Here is a 19,384-nt window from a genome sequence, read left to right on the forward strand (position 1 = left end):
TTCTACTTCCTGTCCCTATTTCTAACCCAGACCATCTGTCAGGTCCTCAAGTTCTTCTTCCCCTATCTGTCCTCCGGACATCCTCTCACTCCCCTCCCCCCCCGCCCCGCCCCGCCCCGCCCCATGTTTCCTGTCAAACTGGTTGCTTGCTCTGTCTCTTGACCGAGGGTTAACTTTATTTAGTCCTATTTACAGAAAGCTCTTGGATTAAAGGTGTGTGCTAGGGCTGAGCTAGGCACAAGTGCTTGTTTACAGAAAACAGGGAGCTCTTGGGTTAAAGGTGTGTACTACACGAATTTGGAGATAGCAGGTGTCTTCCTCTATCACCGTGCCCATTTTTTAAGATGGCGTCTCCTGCTGAACTTACTATTTTGGCTAGGTCGGCTGGCCAGCAGGCCCCTGGGATTCCCCCATCTTCCCCTCCGTGCCACACCTGATCTTTATGTGCTCTGTGTCCTGGGGATCCAAATTCCAACTTCATGCTTACGCAGAAATCACTTACTCAGTGGGTAAAATCTTAAATAAATAAATTAAATCTGCTTATATTTATTTTGTCTTTCGAACATTTTTAGGGAAATTCTGTGCCCGGGATGTGTGTGTGCGGCTATGTGCATGCAGATGGCCCCAGGCCAGAAGGGGTAGTCAGATTCCTTGGAGCTGAAGTTACAGGTGGTCTTGAGCAGACTGATATGGCTGGAAACTGAACCCAGGCCCTATGCAGGATCGGTACAGTCTCGTAACTGCTGAACACCTCTCCAGCCCCATATAGGGCTTTTTTTTTCCCCCTTTCATTCTTTCAAGCGCTTAGCCTTTTGGGCATCTTGGTACTTGTAGTTTTGTCCACTAGCTGTTTCCTTAAGCCAGAGTGCTGAGACCACAACTCCCATCACCCCGTGAACGCTGGATTCTTCAGAGCGCATCCTCCAGAGGTGGGTGCCCGGACCATTGACGAACCTGCTGGCTAGAGGACCCGCCTTCCCCGGCCCACGGTCCCCCACCATTGGCCATCTCCCCCGCCTCTCACCGGAGGGGCGCAGGTGAATGAAAGGGGGGCGTGTCCGTACGCGCAGCTCGCGGGCGGCGGCTGGAACCCGGTGCCAGGTGAGAAGCCAGCATCCGGTCCGCGCCGCGGCTTTTTTGGTTTTGGGGAAAGTTGGGGACACCTCCGGAGCCTGGCTCAGGGGACCAGGTGTGGGTAGCAGGCACGGTGCCTTTCCCGGCCAGCTTTGGGCCGTCTGGCCCAGCAACTCCCTGGACCCCGGCTGCGCGGGAGTCTCCCACAGGGGCAGACCCTCCCTCTTCTTGCCTGGGGCGGGTGGACCCCGAGACACATGCCCCACCCTCCCTGGTTGTGGGTGACCCACCCCTCACGGTCCAGGTGGGCGTTCTGGCTTCTGCTCTTTCTGATCCTGAACGATACCCAGGCGCAGGGCTTGGCCAGGCTGAGCCAGTGTCCGCCTCGGCCATGGTCATTTTGCTGATGTGAAGATATGGGAGAGGCAAGGCCTCGGTTTCCACACCGAGACACCAGGGACTGTGTCCAGTACCGGGTTCCAGTGGCCTCCTCAGGTCGTCTGACACTGGATGGAACTGGATGTTCCTTCTGTCTTGAGAGCAATTGAGCAGGAAACCAAAGATGGCAATTGGTCAGAAATTCTCTCCCTGCAAATGGAAACTCTTCTGTTGGTTTCCCTCCTTTCCATGGGTCAGAGAGGGGAGTGGCTTCCCCGTCTAGTGCTGGACCCGGGGAGATCGGTAAACATTGGTAGAGGATTGCCTGTCTGGAATCAGTTGACTATGGATTCTAAATCCTGGACATGTAATCTGTATCTTTGGAGCCCAGATTTCCCCCCTCTGAAAAATGAAAATATTCTGCACTGCGTTAGTATGAGGCTAAAATGAACGTGCTTAATGCTTCGTCATGAATGATGCGCAGGGAATTCTAGTAATTGAGCAGTTTTTATTCTCAGGTTGGTGGAACCGGTGGAGAGTTGTCAGAAAGAGGGGTCTGGCCAGCAATGGTGGTAGACACCTGCACTGGGGAGGCAGAGGCAGGAGGGTGGGAGTGAGTTCAAGACTAGCTTGGTCTACATAGCCAGACTCTATCTCAAAACAAACAAGGCAAACAAATGGGGGTAAATGGGAGGTAGCGAGAAGGTTCAGGGATTTGGGGTTTATTGGGAGGGGGAGGTTGAGACGGGTTTCTCTGTGTAATAGCCTTGGTTGTCCCGGACTCTCTTTGTTTTGCAGGCTGGCCTCGAACTCACAGAGATCCGCCTGCCTCTGCCTCTGGAGTGCTGGAATTAAAGACACACGCCACCACTGCCCGGCTTTTTTTTTTCCCCCTCTTGTTTCTAATGTATGTGTGTGGGTCTCGGCTTTGGAATGCTGCTGCCCGCTGAGGCCACATGTGTGGACACATTTGTGGAGCTGGAGTAACTGGCAGTTGTGAGCTACCAGACTCGGGTGCTGGGAATTGGACTCGGATCCTTTGGAAATCAGTATTTCCGCTTTCACTGTTGAGCCAACTCTCCAGCCCCTGCTTTTGGCTTTTGCTCAAAGAGAGCCTTGTAGCCTGGCTAGGATTCCCTTAAGGATCTTTAAGGAGTTTGTATTACATAATGTCGACAGTCTCTTTGGGGATGTGCACTGGATTTGTTTAATTTTGCTGTTCTGATAGCTTCCTTTTGTCAGGAAATATACATAGTAACTTTTTTTTTTTTTGGTGTTTTGTTTTGTTTTGGAGACAGGGTCTTGTTTCTTTTTTTTTTTTTTAATATTTATTTATTATTTATATAATGTTCTGCTTTCATGTATGCCTGCAGGCCAGAAGAGGACACCAGATCTCATGATAGATGGTTGTGAGCCATCATGTGGTTGCTGGGAATTAAACTCAGCACCTTTGGTTTTTTTGTTTTTTTTTTTTTTTTCAGACAGGGTTTTTCTGTAACAACAGCCTTGGCCGTCTTGGAACTCACTCTGCAAACCAGGCTGGCCTTAAACTCAGAGATCTGCCTCCCTTGGCCTCTCAAATCCTGGGATTAAAGGCATGTGATACCTTCACCCAGCTATTAGTTTTAAGTTTTAATTTTTATTATTTATTTGTGGTTTTTTTAAGATTTTATTTTATTTTTAAATTATGTATACAATGCTCTGCTTACATGTGGGTCTGAACACCAAAAGAGGGCATCAGATCTCATTAAAGATGGTTGTGAGCCACCTTGTGGTTGCTGGGAATTGAACTCAGGAACTCAGTCAGTGCTCTTAACTGCTGAGTCATCTCTCCGGCCCCTTATTTTTTTATTTTTATTTTATTTTTTTAAGACAGGGTTTTTCTCTGTAGCCCTGGCTGTCCTGGAACTCACTCCGTAAACCAGCCTGACCTCAAACTCAGAGATCCACCTGCCTCTGCCTCTCCAGTGCTGGGATTAAAGATGTGGGCCACCACTGTCTGGCTTGGCTTTAATTTTTAAAAATCACTATTTGCTCATTCATTCATTCATTCATTCATTCATTCATTCATTCATTCATTCGTGTGTGCATATTCACGTGGAGGTCAGAGTACAGCTTTTAGGAATTGGTCCTCTCCGTCTACCATTTGAATCCTGAGCCTCAAACCCAGACCATGAGGCTTGGTAGCAAGTGCTTTTACGTTTTCAGCCATCTCCCTGGCCCAGTACTTAGTGACGGTTGAATTGAATGGGAACCTTGGGTGGATCCAAAATGCGGAGAAACGTGTGTGAGAGCGGTGCTCGCTCAGCTGCTGCTCGGTGAGAAGTACTGGCTTCCGGCACAGCCCGGGGGGCGGAGCCCAGGGACCAGCTGGGCGGAGTAAAGAAGTCTTGTCTTACTACATACCAAGTGATCCTCCTGCCTCATCCTTCCATGGCTGGGACTACCCCACACCTGATCAGGAAAGTATAGAGTGAAAGCTCAGAGTCCATTAGCATCCTTCTTATCCCAAATACCTCTACTGTTGTATCTTTCTTGTATAATTTTCCAGAAAAAAAAATCACTATATATGCGTAAACACACACACTATAATTTGTTAGATCTTGTGCTTTTTTCTTTTTTGTCTTTGTTGTTGTTTTTTTATATATATATATATTTTGGTGACATTTTCAGTTGACAAGAGATGGTTCTACGTGATTGTGCCTTTTTAAATGTTTAAATTTAATTTTTTTGTATGGGTATTTTGCCTGGGTGTGTGTCTATGTACCACACGTGTTCCGGGCACCTACAGAAGCTAGAAGAAAGCATTGGCTCCCCTGGAACTAGAGTTATAGACTGTTGTGAGCCACCATGTGGGTGCTGGGAATTGAACCTGGGTCCTCTGCAAGAGCAGCCCGTGCTCTTAACCACTGAGCCATCTCTTCAGCCCAACAATCTTTAAAGATTAAATAGTTTATTTGGGAATTGACTAGAAGAGCAGTGGGAATACCCGTGTCATAACGTGTAGTATGTTTGCTCTCTGCATGTTCAAGGGGGTAAGGCCAAAGGGAAAAGTTCAGAGGCAAAATGGGAATTAGACAAAGTATTTTGAGACACTAATCCTTGCTACAAGTAATTATAACAAGAATGTTGTCTGCCAAAGGCAGAGGCGGGCAGATCTCTGTGAGTTCAAGGCCAGCCTCGTCTACAGAGTGATTCCAGGGCAGCCAGGGCTACACAGAGAAACCCTGCCTCAAAAAACAACAAAACACACACACACACACACACACAAAACAAAACAAACAAAAACAAAAAACAAAAAAAACCCCAAAACCCACAGATACAAGACTGTGCCCTTCCTTTTAAACTGTAGTGTTTACTTAACTACTTTGGATAAGAATTTTTTTTAATTATAATTTTGTTGAGTTTAAGATGAACTTGAAGTATAGGATTTGGACTCAGTGGGTCAGTACAGCTCAGTGGATCAGTACGGTTCAGTATAGCTTGCTGCCAGTCCTGAAGACCTGGGTTTGATTCCAGGAACCTGTGTGGCAGGAGAGCACCAAGTTTCAAGAGTTGTCGTCTGACCTTCACATGAATACAGTGGTATATATGCCCATCAGAATTCCTACCTCCCCCCACTTAAAAAAATGTATATATACACACACACACAGCTTTGCTTTTTCTCCCCTCAAATATTTTTAGTCCACGGTGTAGAAGCTGCATTCTACAAGAGCTGACTATATTTACCATCAGGACTGCAGTGGGTCAGCAGGTAAAGGAAGGAGTGGCTGATGGATGTTTGTGGTTTGAGGGGAGAGGAAAGGCATGCTTGAGGCAGAAGGCTAGCCCCTCCATTTTCCTCACCACCAGGAAGATCCTAAGCTTGATTTTCTTGTTCTGCCTAGCATTTAAAAATAGGAGCATGTTTTTTTTTTTTTTAAGATTTATTAATTTTTTTATGTATACAATGTTCTGCTTGCATGTACACCTGTGCACCAGAAGAGGGCACCATATTTCATTATAGATGGTTGTGAGCCACCATGTGGTTGCTGGGAATTGAACTCAGGACCTCTGGAAGAGCAAGCAGTGCGCTTAACCTCTCAGCTAGTTCTCCAGCCCCAGGAGCATGTTTTTGTTGTTGTTGTTGTTGTTTTTGTTGTTTTTTTAATTTAGCAAATGCTCCTTAACCAAAGTGCTCTGCCAGGTGCTGTGAGGGCTGTCAGATTTAATAAGACACGTCCATGCCTTTAAAGAGCTTGCCATCTTCTGAGGGAGAGGGCCAGGACTGTAACAGTGGCAGGCGTTAACCAAGGATAGTGGAAGGAGCCACTGAGCGAAGCTAAGGCAAAAGAGGGGCTTAATTGGTTTGGGCACAGCTTGAGCTAGGTAGGGCTTAGCTAGTGTCCCCAGTTCCCGTCAGCTGTCACCTTTGTGAGGCTGGCTCCTCTGGCGGCACAGCGTTGCGTTGTTCTTCGCTTTCTGTGAGCTCACAGAGCAGCGAGCCTCTTTCAGAAGCCTGACAAAGGTCCCAGTGCTTTTCATGGGCTCTGATCAAGCCGCTGCGCCATTTCTGAATCCATCCCTGATGGTCAGAGAGTAAGATGCATTGACTGTTGTAGCCTCTCTGACAGCCTGCATACCTGGAAGCTGAGCTGGATGGGACCTGCTTGCACATTGGCCAGGTGCAGGGGAAGAATGATTCCATAGCAGCCTTAGAAGGGGGCTGGTGTGCTGACAGGCCAAGGAATCTACCATTTTCTCCACAAGATACGAGCTGAGGCCACTAGCTAATCTCTAATCCTAGGCTGGGATACTGGGAAGGAAACTGTACCACTTGAACCTTTTTGTAAAATTAATTTATTTATTCATTTTATAAGAGTAAAATGCAGTGCTTATGATCTATCGACTCTAGACATAGACTCTAGCTGTGTCACAGCTTAGTTATTCCTTATCTTTGATTTCTATATTGAAAAAATAGGGACAAAATTAGGACTTACAAAAATGTATTATTTATTTAAGATAGGGTCTAATTTTTCAGGCTAACTTGGAACTACCTGTATAGCTGACAATGGCCTTGAATTCCTCATCCTCCTGCCTCTGCCTTACTAGTGCTGGCATCTGCCACTACCCCCAGTTTATGAGGGTCTGGGAATGGAACCCAGGCCTTCATGAGTGCTAGGCAGGCATTCGGCCAACTGAGCCACATGCCCAACCTTTGTTGAGACAGGACCTCGATGCTGGCCCAAGCTGGCATTGAACTCTCTGTGAAGTCAAAAACAACCTTGGGAATGATGAAATGGCTCAGAGTGTAAAGGTGCTTGCCACTGGGCCTGATGATATGATTTCCATTTCCAGAACCCACATGGTCAGAATTGACTTCTGCATGCACACCATGACACCCACATGCCCATATACATACATACATACCTACACACGTATGTACATACATATGTACACACAATGTAGATAAATAAGTGTGAACAACATCAGAGATAACCACTCCTCATCTTCTCTCTGCCTCTCAAGTGCTAAAATTATGGTTGTTTCTATTTTATTTTTTGTTTTTGAGACAGGGTCCCTCTGGGTAGCCCTGGTTGCCCCGGGGCTGTTACTCTGCAGACCAGGCTGGCCTCAAATTGATAAATCTACCTGCCTCTGCCTCCTGAGTGCTGGGATTAAAGTCATGTGTCACCACTGCCCAGCCGGTTATTTTTACGTTTTTTTTAGAAGACATTTTATTTATGTATATGAGTGCCCATGGAGACCAAAAGAGGGCGTTGAATCCCCTGGAGCCAGAGTTATGAGTGGTTGTGTGTTGCCCAGTGTGGGTGCTGGAAACCGAACTCTAGGCCTCTGGAAGAGCAGCCAGTGTTCTTAATCACTGAGCGGTATCTCCCACCCCCATTTATTTATAGGCAGGGTCTCATTCTGTATCCCAGGTTGGTCCCGAACTCCTGATCTGCCTACCTCAGCCTCCTGAATAAACATAGAAAGAATCCACGCAAAACACAATCACTCTGCTATCACTGCTCTTTGTTAGACTGTTTTCTGTCTACATCGTGAAAACACCGCTGACCTTGTAGTTTGGTTTAAAAATAATCATTTCTTTTTTAGATTTATTTGTTTTACTTTATGTGAGTGTTTTGCCTGTGAGTATGTTGTGGGTTCCAGCACAACGGGTGCCCCGTGGAAGTCAGTGAGGTTTGGGATCCCCCGGCGCTGGGGTTAAGGACGGGAGAGACCTGCATGTGGGTGCTGGGAACTGAACCCACAGCCCGTGCAAGAGCAGCAAGCGCTCTTAGCCGCTGAGTCATCCCTCCAGCTCAGAAGCAGTGGTCTTAAATATAACATCTGATCTGCATGAACAAGCTGAAGCCAGGGATATTGATCGGGCGGTAGAGTAGTTTGCCTTGCACGCAGGAAGTACTGGGTTCAGGCACCACATAAACTGGCAATGGTGACCCGCCCCAGGAGTTCAGGATCATTCTTGGCTGCGTAGAAAATTCAGGGCCAGCCTGGACAACAGAAAAAAAAGAACCAGACACAGTGAGAACAGCTTATACGTAAGGTTGGAATGCATGAATTAACTTCAATAAAAAAAATCTTGGCAGAGCTCCAGGCCCCGCCAGGGCAGCAGCGGCTGGTGGAGAGATGGAGGCGCAGTCCTATTGCGCCAAGCTCTTGGGGGAGTTGAATGAGCAGCGGAAAAGGGACTTTTTCTGTGATTGCAGCATCATCGTGGAAGGGCGCATCTTCAAGGCCCACAGGAACATTCTGTTTGCTAACAGTGGCTACTTCCGTGCCGTGCTCATCCACTACATTCAGGACAGCGGGCGGCACAGCACAGCCTCCTTGGACATTGTCACCTCCGACGCCTTCTCCACCATCTTAGACTTCCTCTACTCCGGGAAGCTGGACCTGTGTGGCGAGAACGTGATTGAAGTTATGTCAGCTGCCAGCTACCTGCAGATGAACGACGTGGTCAACTTCTGCAAGGCATACATCAGGTCGTCCCTCGACATATGCCGGAAGATGGAGAAGGAGGCTGCGGTGGCCGCAGCCGTGGCGGCGGCGGCTGCGGCGGCGGCGGCCGCTGCTGCAGCTCATCAGCTAGACGGTGGAAGTCCGAGTTCAGGACTGGAGGGCACTTCCTGTGGTGCCAAGAGCTTTGTCTCCTCCCCGATGGAGGGAGAGGGGAGCGTGGACTGTACAAGAGCGTCCCCTTGTGAAGAGTGCCGTCCCTTGGAGCTGGTGCTGAAAGACAGCCAGGGCGCTGGGGTCTCTGACGGTGACCTTTCTATTGTGCCCAGACGGGTTGAACCTAAGGTGGAGTTTGGTGTTGCCGGAGCGGAGGCGGAGGCTGGCGAACAGCTGCAGTATGGCACCCCGCTGGTGCCGGCGGAGGAAGCCCTGCCCAGTCACCAGGCCTTAGATTTGACTTACGGCAGCTACCACGTGAAGCAGTTCCTGGAGGCCCTCCTGCGCAGCGGTGCTGTCCAGAGCAAAGAGGACTCAGAGCATCCCCTCTCTCAGGGTTTGGAGGGAAGACTGGAAGGCGCAGGAGTGGCCATGAGTTCGGTGATGGATGGTCAGAATGACTGGTATAGAGAGGACTCAGGTGAGTTCTGGTTACCAGTGTTCAGTGCATTCTGCGCCTTGCGTTCGCCCATCATCCCACCGTTGCTACCACTACATCATGGCTGGGGCCACCAGTGCTACCCTAGGTATCCACTGGGCGCTTCCCGTAGATAAAACAACCTTTCTTTGTGTAGCGCGTCTGTGTGTGCGCGTGCATGAGGGAAGCAGAGGTATGAGGTATTGTACAAGAGATGTCCACCACCTTGTTTTTAATTACAAATTATTTTATGTTACTTCACATGTATGCATTTTTGCCTGCGTGTATGTCTGTACATCATATATGTGCAGGGGCCGGAAGAAGGTGTTGGCTCTGCAAGGACAGGAGTCACCGATGGTTGTGAGCCGCCTCATGCATGTTGGGAATTGAACCTAGGTCCTCTGAAAGCAGCCAGGGCCCTAAACTGCTCATCCACCTCTGTAGCCCCTGCCTTGGTTTTTGAGACAGGGTCTCTCGACGGCCTAGGGCTTGCTAATTTTGCTTAGGCTGGCTGGATCCCCAGGGATCCAGCCATTTCCCTAGGAGTACAGGCGTGTGTAGCCAAGCCCAGCTTTTCAAAGGTGGTGAGGATTCAAATCAGGCCCTCAAGAGCCAGGCCTGGTGTCGCATGCAGAGCCAGGAGGAGCTCTGTGAGTTCAAGGCCAGCCTGGTCTACAAAGAGAGTTCCAGGACAGCCAGGGCTACCCAGAGAAACTCTGTCTTGAAAAACCAAAAACAACAACAACAACAACAAAAAAAACGGAATGGGAAGGTTCATCATGTTTAAAACCTAAACACCCTGGAACAAAAAATTTATTCTGCCTTATGGCGATCGTATTCCCACATAGCTTTTCCTCTATTCCCACGTAAACTACTTAATCTTTAAAGAATCGGGTTGCCAGGCACTATGTCCAAACAGTACCACCGACCGGAGACCCAGGGGTCACATACATGAGCCTCTGGAGAACGTTGCTCATTTAAATCAGCACAGCACGGTGGCCCTCCGGTTCTTGGGACGGAGCCACCGTTGCCGCTCCTGGCTTTAATGATGGGCCTGTGGGTTTGAGAAGATCAGGGCTGGCACACTGGGTGCCACTTAGTGCTTCTCTAATAAGCGTGCCTGGGTGGTTTTCCTGGTGCTTCCGGGTGAGAACCCGTGTGTTGTTTCTTTTGCACGGTGATTGGTCTTTATAGCCCAGGATGTTGGTTGGCTGTTCACGGCTCACGCCGGGATGAACCACGCTGTGTGTTACAGTGGAGCTGCCTGCGGAGGACACAGAAATGAACTTGGGGTGCCACAGAATATTTGTAAAACTCACTGACGTGGGGCTGGAGAGGCGGCTCAGGGGTTGAGACTGCCCTTCCAGAGGACCCAGGCTTGGTCCCAGAGCATTTATGGCGGGTGGCTTATAACTTCCGGTCCAAGGAGACACCTTCTTCTGGCCCCCACGGGTACCTGTCCACACGTGGCATTAATACACAGACGTGCGCGTTTCCATGAATGAAAATAAAATAAAGAGTAAATCTTAGGCAACAGCAAAAACCTGTCATGGGCTGGAAAAATGTGTCAGCCATTAAAGCTCACGCTGAAAAGCCAAGCTGGGTGGGTGGGGCTGAGGCTTGGTGAAAGAACATCTGTGTCCCACACTCCCAGCCCTGAGTTCAATCTTCAGGCATAGGGAAGGGGTAGGGGTGGGGAGCCCAATCAGCTGACCTGACCTTTGACCTCCCGGGAGCCAGACAAAGCAGAGCTTGTGCATGCTGGTCAGTCTTGCTGCCTCCTAGCCGGTGGAGTCTTACCCATGGCCTCTCTGTCCGGGGTGATGGGGTTTCCCAGTCCCACCCTGAAGGGTGGCTGTGGCTACTTACAGCTAACTGGGTCTGTCGGGTTCCTCAGGTGACGTGCTGGTGGTTCCCATCAAGCTCCACAAGTGTCCTTTCTGTCCCTACACTGCCAAACAGAAGGGCATCCTCAAGCGGCACATCCGCTCCCACACGGGCGAGCGGCCTTATCCCTGTGAGACCTGCGGCAAGAGGTTCACGCGCCAGGAGCACCTTCGGAGCCATGCCCTGAGCGTAAGTGTCAGCCAGGGTGTGTTTCCTTCCTAACAGGAGGGCGGGCCCGGTTCACATCTCCGTCCCCTGGAGATGTAAGGTGTATCCCCAATCCCCCCACCACCACCCCCAACCAGCACCTGTTAACTTCCGTCTGCCCAGCAAGCGCTCTGAACCGCTGGGTCACCTCTCCAGCCCCCCCCCCCCAGCCCCCGACCCCTTTATTTCGGTGACGCTTGTCCCCTCGCGGCAGGTCCACAGATCCAACCGCCCAATGATCTGCAAAGGCTGCCGAAGGACCTTCACGAGCCACCTGTCGCAGGGGCTGCGGCGCTTCGGGCTGTGTGACAGCTGCACCTGCGTCACAGACGCTCACGAGGAGGAGGAGCTGGTGCCGGTCAACCTTAGCCTGGCGGAGGCGTCTTCCGAAAGCCACGAGAAGAGCGACACGGACGACTGGCCCATCTACGTGGAGTCCGGCGAGGAGAACGACCCCGCGGCGGAGGAGGCCGACGACGGGCCGCACCCTCGGCCCCACGCTCTCCCGGCCGAGCGGCGCTGACGTTGCAGCCGCCCGGGATCGGCTGTGAGGTTTTGGTGTTAACTGCTCGTTCTTACGGTGACAGGCACCGCTTGTTTGACTGTGAAAGTCGGGGATTGTCTGCCCGCAGTCCTGTCACTTTGGTTAGGCTACGTGTGCGATGGAGGCTGGGTGTTGGGGCTCCGAAGACTGATTGAGGTTTTCGGGTGGGTCCCGAGGGGTTTGTTGGCCCCTCCTTGGTTCTGAGCGCATCAAGGTTGGCCTTGAGGCCTCCTCACTTTCCTGCTGAGGAGCTGACTCTGGGGGGAGCCTGCTTCTGAAGAGGCGGCAAGAATATGTCGTCAGGACACCCTCCCTTGCAGGGCGTTTCATAGAGAATTCTGGGGATCTGCGCCGACTACGTGGTCATGGTTAGACTGTGCTTCCAAAGGCCCTGAGCTATGTGACACAAACACTGAGATGAATTGCGAGTCCGTTAGGGCCCCCTTGCTTGCCCAACTGAAGGAAGTTAAATGAGCCCCTCAAAAGAGCCTGTGAGCCAGGGCGGGGAAGTGTCCCTGTCTGTTCTGCTATTGACAATTCTATACACACAAATACCCTGTTCTGAGCTTTTAAAACAAGTCGTCTGGGCGAAGCTCAAAATGCTCCCCTGCTTTTCTTAGTCATTTCCAAGAGTCCTCTCAGGGCAGCCTGGAAATGTATGTCCCGCTGGCACTCTTTCACCTCGCTTATGCCCAGACTTTAGTTGGGGGAAGCGCACACCTGACTAACGTGCTATTTCTAGGTCATTCGGCTTTCAGAAGATTTTCTAGAAGGAAGGAGCTGGCTGGAACAGGTTTTAAGCCAGCCTGCTTTTGCACCCACACTGCAGCCAGGTCACAAAGTGTCAAATGACAGGAAAGACAGTGGATGAAGGGTGTGCTATGCTAGGAGCCACCTTCCTAGGCTTTCCTTGTGTTAAAGTATCCAGAGTGGACTTAAAAAAAATATCCCCTTGTCTTCCTTAATTTCAATACAGTTTCAAAAGGCAGTGAGGTCACCCGTCTTTCTGCCTCTTGAACAATAACTAAACAGGAAGCTTTTATAAATTGGTTTGTCTGGTCTTTGAAGAGTTAAAGCCTTTCTTGGTTGGTTGGTTGGTTTGTTTTGAGACAGGGTCTCTCTGTGTAGCCTTGGCTGCCCTGGATCTCACTATGTAGACCAGGCTGGCCTCGCACTCACAAAGATGTGACAGCCTTTGCTTCGCAAGGGTCTGGAATTAAAGGTATGCACCACTGGAGATACAGTCCATTGCCTGTCATTAGGAAGGGCCTGGGTCCAATCCTAGTACTGCAATAAACAGATACCTAATTTTGTGTGGTCTACACGAAAAAAGAAGCCATTTAAAAAAAAAGAAAGAAAGCGAAGAGGCTGGAAAGATGGCTCAGCAGTTAAGAGCAGAGGTTGCGAACCTGGGTTCAGTTCCCAGCAATGACGTGGTAGCTCACAACGGTCTGTAACTCCAGTTCCAGGAGATCTGACACCCTTACAGCAATGCACATAAAATAAAATAAGTTATAAGGAAAATGGTAAACTGCATTAAGAAAGCAGAGTCTTTTGATTTCATTTGGTTTTGGTTTCCTCAGTGGCAGGTGCTGTATCCAGGACTTGTTGGGCAAGTGCTCTCTTATAGACTTAAATACTGTGCCCCTGGAAAGGTGTTTTAAGTCCTGGGACAGTACTCTGAAGCTGTGGTGACACTTTTTTAAAAGTTTATTTTACGTATGTGAATGCTCTATCTGCATGCCGGAAGAGAGCATCAGATCCCAGTATAGACGGTTGGGAGCCACTGTGTGGTTGCTGGGATCGAACCCAGGACCTGTGGAAGAGCAGACGGTGCTCTTAACCTCTCTCTGGCCCCCTGTGGTGATGCTTTATGCTGCTGTGATGTCCACACCTGGTTAGTGGCTTTGTCTTCTTGAACAAGGCATGGACCAGCTCAGGCGTGGCTCCCTAGTGAGCCCCGTCACATAAAGACTAATACCAGACAGGCGTAGTGGCACATGCCTTTATTAATCACGGCAGCACTCACGAGGCAGAGGCAGGCGAATCTCTATGAGTTCAAGGCTAAGCTGGTCTATATAGTGAGTTCCAGGCTAGTCACTGATACATAGTGAGACCATCTCAAAAACACAAAGAAAAAGTTTTAAAATAAGTCAAAGGTTTGAGAGTTTTAAAAGCCAGTCTTTTATCACATGTCATCTTAAAAAAAAAAAAAAAAAAAGACTACATTATCTGGGTGGTGGCGGCAAACGTCTTTAATCCCAGTACTTGGGAGGCAGACACAGGAGTTTCTCCGAGTTCGAGGCTAGCCTAGTCTACAGAGGGAGTTCCAGGGCTACGTAGAGAAACCCTGTCTTGGAAAACAAAACAAAAAAGAAGAAAAATAAAAGGAAAATAAAACAACAACAAACTAAATAAAGAAGCTAAGATGTGGCTCAATGATAGAGCACTTTCCTTGCAATGCTAGGGCATGGATGCAGTCCTCAGCATTGCAAAACACATTAACTCACTAGATCAAGTTACAAATTGACTTTTATTTTTTGTTTGTTTGATGCAGGGTTTCTCTGTGTAGCCCTGGCTGTCCTGGAACTTACCTTGTAGACCAGGCTGGCCTCAAACTCAGATCTGCCTGCTGCTGTCTGAGTGTTGGGATTATAGGGTGTGCGCCACCTTGCTGGGCTACAAATCTATTATCAGGGTCCAGAAATACTTTTCTTGCCTAAGACAAAAATATTAGTTGTTGGGGCTGGAGAGATGGCTCAGCAGTTAAGAACACTGGCTGCTCTTCCAGAGGTCCTGGGTTCAATTCCCAGCAACCTCGTGGTGGCTCACAACCATCTGTAATGAGATCTGGCGCCCTCTTCTGGCATGCAGGTGTACATGCAGATGCAGCACTCATATACCTAAGATAAAACTTACAAAAACTTAAAAATATTAGCTGTTTTTCAATGGGGGATATGTTGGTGCACACTTGTGAGAGCCTGGTTCTGAGGAGGTAGCAGAAATATATCATTTAAATATAAAAGTTTAAAAATCAGTAGTACCAAGATTGAGAAGTGCTAGATATAAAGCGGGGTGTTTTGTTTTGTTTTAAATGATCTTTCATGATGGTCTTCATTTTGTGGTCTGTTTCTGAGACCAGACGTTTCATAGTTTGCCCAGTGCCTGATGTCGGTTTATGATCTAGAAACTTCGAAATTCAGCCGTGTATGGTGGGAAACACCTGGAAGAGGGATAGGGAAGAGGAGGACCTTTGGATCAGGAGTTTCAGGTCAACCTCAGCTACAAAACAAGTTCTTAAGAAGTTGTGTCAGAGGGCATGGTGGCCTGCACTTTTGATCCCAGCACTCCAGAGGCAGAAGCAGGTGGACCTCTGTGAGGTGGAAGCCAGCCTGGTTTACCTAATGAGTTCCAGGCCAACTACGGCCTGTTTCAAAAAATAAAACGGAGAGGCTGGAGAGATGGCTTAGTGCTTAAGAGCCCTTATTGCTCTTGCAGAGGAGCCAAGTTCGGTTCCCAGCCTGAGGCTGCCTGTCTCTGCAACTTTATGCGCATCTGATGCCTCTCCTCCCTTGGGGCACCTGCACTCATGTGCACACTCACACCCACAGAGTTACTCGAAAATATCTAAGAGAAAAACCTGAAAGAGAAAGAAAGAAAGAGAAGAAAGAACAAATGAAAAGTCTTTCACTCTGGTTTACATACCCAGAATCGTTCATTCCTGTCTGACATTTTCTTGTTTCGGGGTTTGTTCCTTCTTATTGATTTCTTTTTATAGTTTTTGTCTTTTCTTTTTTGGTTTTTCAAGGCAGGGTTTCTCGGTGTAGCCTTGACTGTCCTGGGACCCACTTTGTAGACCAGGCTGGCCCCAAACTCACAGAGATCCACCTGCCTATGCCTCCCAGGTGCTTGGATTAAAGGCATGGGCCATCATGACCAGCAAAAGTGGCCATTTTTGTCAAATGAGTCTGTCTCACAGCGGCAGAATTTGGGGAGGAAAATGGGCTGTAAAGCCGGTGTGTGTATAGTGCTCATTCTCTGTGGTGCCCCAGATTGTTCATCCCTGGTTGACTTTTTGGAATTTGTGCAGTGTACATTATACTAAGTGGCTTGTGTACCCTGTCATTTTTTTAATAGCTGCTTCTTTGGTGGACGCTGTCAGAGCATGAACTGGTCTCCTTTCCAGTGTGCTTTCACGTTCAGTGAGCAGTATTTATTATCCTTAGTATCTTCAACGTTTAACTCATGGTGCTAATGGCTTAAAAGTATTAGGATGATACTGGGGATTGAAACTAAGCAAACAGTATGCCACTGAGTCATACCTGCAGCCCATGGTGACTTTTTTTTTTTTTAAGACAGGGTTTTTATGTGTAGCCCTGGCTATCTATGTTGACTTTTTTGTTTGTTTGTTTGTTTGTTTTGCTTTGTTTTGTTTTCGAGACAGGGTTTCTCTGTGTAGCCCTGGCTGTCCTGGACTTGCTTTGTAGACCAGGCTGGCCTTGAACTCACAGTGACCTGCTTTACCTCTGCCTCCCCAGTTGCTGGGACTAAAGGCGTGCACCCCCACACCCGGCACATGCTGACATTTTTATAAGTAAATTCACAGTTGGGCCCAACACTGACCATTAGTGACTGAGTTAATATCATTGCATCTTTCTGGCATGTTCAGTCTAAGTTTACAAGAAGGTAGTTTTGTCTCATAGCAGATACAGTGCATAGATGGGCTCATGATACAAACTTGAAATGAAATTTAGTGGTACTTGAAATGAGAGGTAGTGGGTACATGCTGTTAATTCCGGCAGAGGTAGGCAGCGCTCTGTAGTGTTCATGGTAGCCAGTGCTACATAGTAAGACTCCGATGACCCCATCCCCCAAAAGGAAGAAGAAAAGAAGAAATTACGGTGTGCATGATTTCTGATCCTTGTACAGAAAGATGGTATTTTTCTGCATTCTTCTCTTGTCCCTGGTTTAACCCTTAGTGCCATAAAGAAAAAAGGGGGGAAGAAATCCCTGGTATTAGGGTGAGAATTACGTGCTTTTGGCAAGTACCAAGCTTGGTGATTTTACAGGGAGACATCCACTTCAGATACACATCTTGGCGACGTGTAACGGGTTTATGAAATATCTGTCATGAAGACCTTGCAGGGTATAACCAGGGTTTTTCTTTAGAAGTAGAGTGCAGACCTGTGATCCCAGCACTCAGGGAGGCAGAGGCAGGTGGATCTCTGTGCGTTCGAGGCCAGCCTGGTCTTACAAAGTGAGTCCACGACAGCCAAGGCTACACAGAGAAACCCTGTCTCAAATAAACCAAGAAAAGAAGGAGGAGGAGGAGAAAAGAGACATTCCAGATGCTTGCATGTCATTTACTATCCATCTCCTTGAGGAGCACCCTCTGTTCCCGGGGAAAAAAGAAGCGAACAGTATTGCTATGCTTTCTAGGGGCTCCACAGACGTGAAGGTTTAGATACATTCGATACATGAGCTCCTACAGTTGGCAGCAGGTAAGAACCGGTTAATATGCTTCTGTGAGGTCCCTGAAGCTGTCCATACGGCAAAGCTCAGGTGCAGGACACGGAGCGCACAAGGATGGACTTTGCCTCGGATCTTAGGTCTTCTGTGACAGACAACCTCAGACGTAGCTGCCAGGGTCTCAGTAAGACACGGGTTGGGGGTTACTCGGATGCTTGTATTTTGATGCTAATTACTGGCCCTCAAGATCTGATCATTGCCCTATCCTTGTTGTGTAAACCTGCCTAAGACACTGTTCCTGATTGTTGATTAAAAGGCCTAAAAGCTGGAAAGGGCAGAATGGGGTAGGCGTGGCTAAGGTTCCCCAGGCTTTGGGTTCCGGAGAATCATGGGAAGCAGACAGACAAGCAGGAAGAGAGGAGGAAGGAGGACACCACGATGGGCTGTGTCTGGAACTCACTTTGTAAACCAGGCTAGCCCCAAACTCACAGATCCTCTTGCCTCTGTTTCCCTTCCGGAGTGCTGGGATTAAAGGTGTGCACCATCACATCCAGCTCCGTTTTTGGGAGCTTTTTTTTTTTTTTTGTATATGTTTCTTGTTTTGTTTTCATTTGTCTTTTACTTGTTTATTTTTAAAGAGAGAGGTTAAAAAGACACAAAGTTGGGTGGTAGGGAAGTAGGGAGAATCTTTGAGAAATTGGAGGAGGAGGAAACATGGTCAAAATAGATAAAATTTTTAAAAAATTCTTCTTAAAAAAAGTGTCATGAGGCTGGAGAGATGGCTCAGAGTTTAAGAGCACACACTGCTCTTGAAGAGGATTCCCAGCATCCACATGATGGCTCACAACCATCAGGGGATCCGATGTCCTCTTCTGACTTCTGTGGGCATCAGGCACACTCAAGCTACACAGATATCCACACAGGCAAAACATTTACACACATAAAATAAAAAGTAAAGTCTAAGAAAAAGACAGCTGGAGACATGGCTCAGAGATTAAGAGCACTGGCTGTTCTTCCAAAGGTCCTGAATTTAAAATTCCCAGCACCCACATGGTGGCTCATAACTGTCAATGAGACCTGGTGCCCTCTTCTGGTGTGTGGGCACACATGCAGGCAGAATATTGTATAAATAAATAAACCTTAAAAAAGAAAAAAAAAGAAAAGCCAACCAAAAAACAAAACAAGGGGCTGGAGAGATGGCTCAGTGGCTAAGAGCACTGCCTGCTCTTTCAAAGGATCCGGGTTCAATTCCCAGTACCCACATGGCACCAATTCCAAGGGATCTGACATCATCACACTAATGTGCATAAAATTTAAAAAATAAATAAATAAAATTAAAAAAAACAAATAAAAACCCACTCCCTAGTCTTCCAAATGTTCTGAGTTCCATTCCCAGCACCTACAGGGAAGTTCATAGCTGTCTGATCCTGTTTTTTTGGTGTAAAAGATATATATGCAGACAAAGCACCCATATATAACACATATGTAAATATGCATTATAATACATAAAGAAAAATCTTAATGTCATGTATCAGGGCCTAGAGAGATGGTTCACTGGCTGAGCGCTAAGAGCACTGGTGCCCTTCTGTCGGACTCAGCCTCAGCTCCCTCGTGGTGGCTCACAACTATCTGTAACTCCAGCTCCAGAAAATCTGACACCCTCTTCCGGCCAAGGAAAACACTGATACATAGAAACATAAATAGAATTTTTGGCAGCTCACAAGCATCGGTAACTCCAGTCCCAGGGGATCTATTACCCTCTTCTGTTAATGACCAGGCATGGAAGTGTTGTACAGACATACATGCAGGCAAAACACCCATACACATAAAGAATAATTTTTTTAAACACTCATCAGCCAGGTGGTGGTGGCACAAGTCTTTAATCCCAGCACTTGGGAGGCAGAGGCAGGGGGATTTCTGTGAGCTCGAGGCCCGAGTTCCAGGATAGCAGAGCTACACAGAAAAACAAAACAAACATAAAAAGTTCAACATCATTTTCTGCTACATAGCAAGTTTGAGGCCATCCTGGGATACCAAGAGTCTGTTCATTGGTGTGCACATAGGCACATATGCTATACATGTGTATATGTCTTACCACAGGGGAATTTTTGAGTGGAACCTCCGAGGGTCCCGCTATTGTAGTTTGAAGAAAGCCTGTGCTCGCTCAGGAACCAGCGAACGCTGTGTTGGACGGGCTTGACTCCTCTTGCCTGCCTCAGCTGCTCCCG

At 48.1% G+C, this 19,384-nt stretch overlaps 1 protein-coding gene across 1 annotated transcript; it reads left to right on the plus strand.

The window, feature by feature from the left end:
- The first annotated feature begins 1,030 nt into the window (after positions 1-1,030).
- On the plus strand, positions 1,031-17,692 carry Zbtb8b (zinc finger and BTB domain containing 8B). Its single transcript, XM_021637454.2, has 4 exons — positions 1,031-1,101; positions 8,046-9,052; positions 10,947-11,125; positions 11,358-17,692. The coding sequence occupies exons 2-4, from the start codon at positions 8,086-8,088 to the stop codon at positions 11,664-11,666; spliced, it is 1,455 nt and encodes a 484-aa protein (XP_021493129.1). The 5' UTR covers positions 1,031-1,101; positions 8,046-8,085; the 3' UTR covers positions 11,667-17,692.
- Positions 17,693-19,384: the final 1,692 nt, after the last annotated feature.

Source organism: Meriones unguiculatus, chromosome 3, assembly GCF_030254825.1.
Source record: "Meriones unguiculatus strain TT.TT164.6M chromosome 3, Bangor_MerUng_6.1, whole genome shotgun sequence".
Lineage (NCBI taxonomy): Eukaryota > Metazoa > Chordata > Mammalia > Rodentia > Muridae > Meriones > Meriones unguiculatus.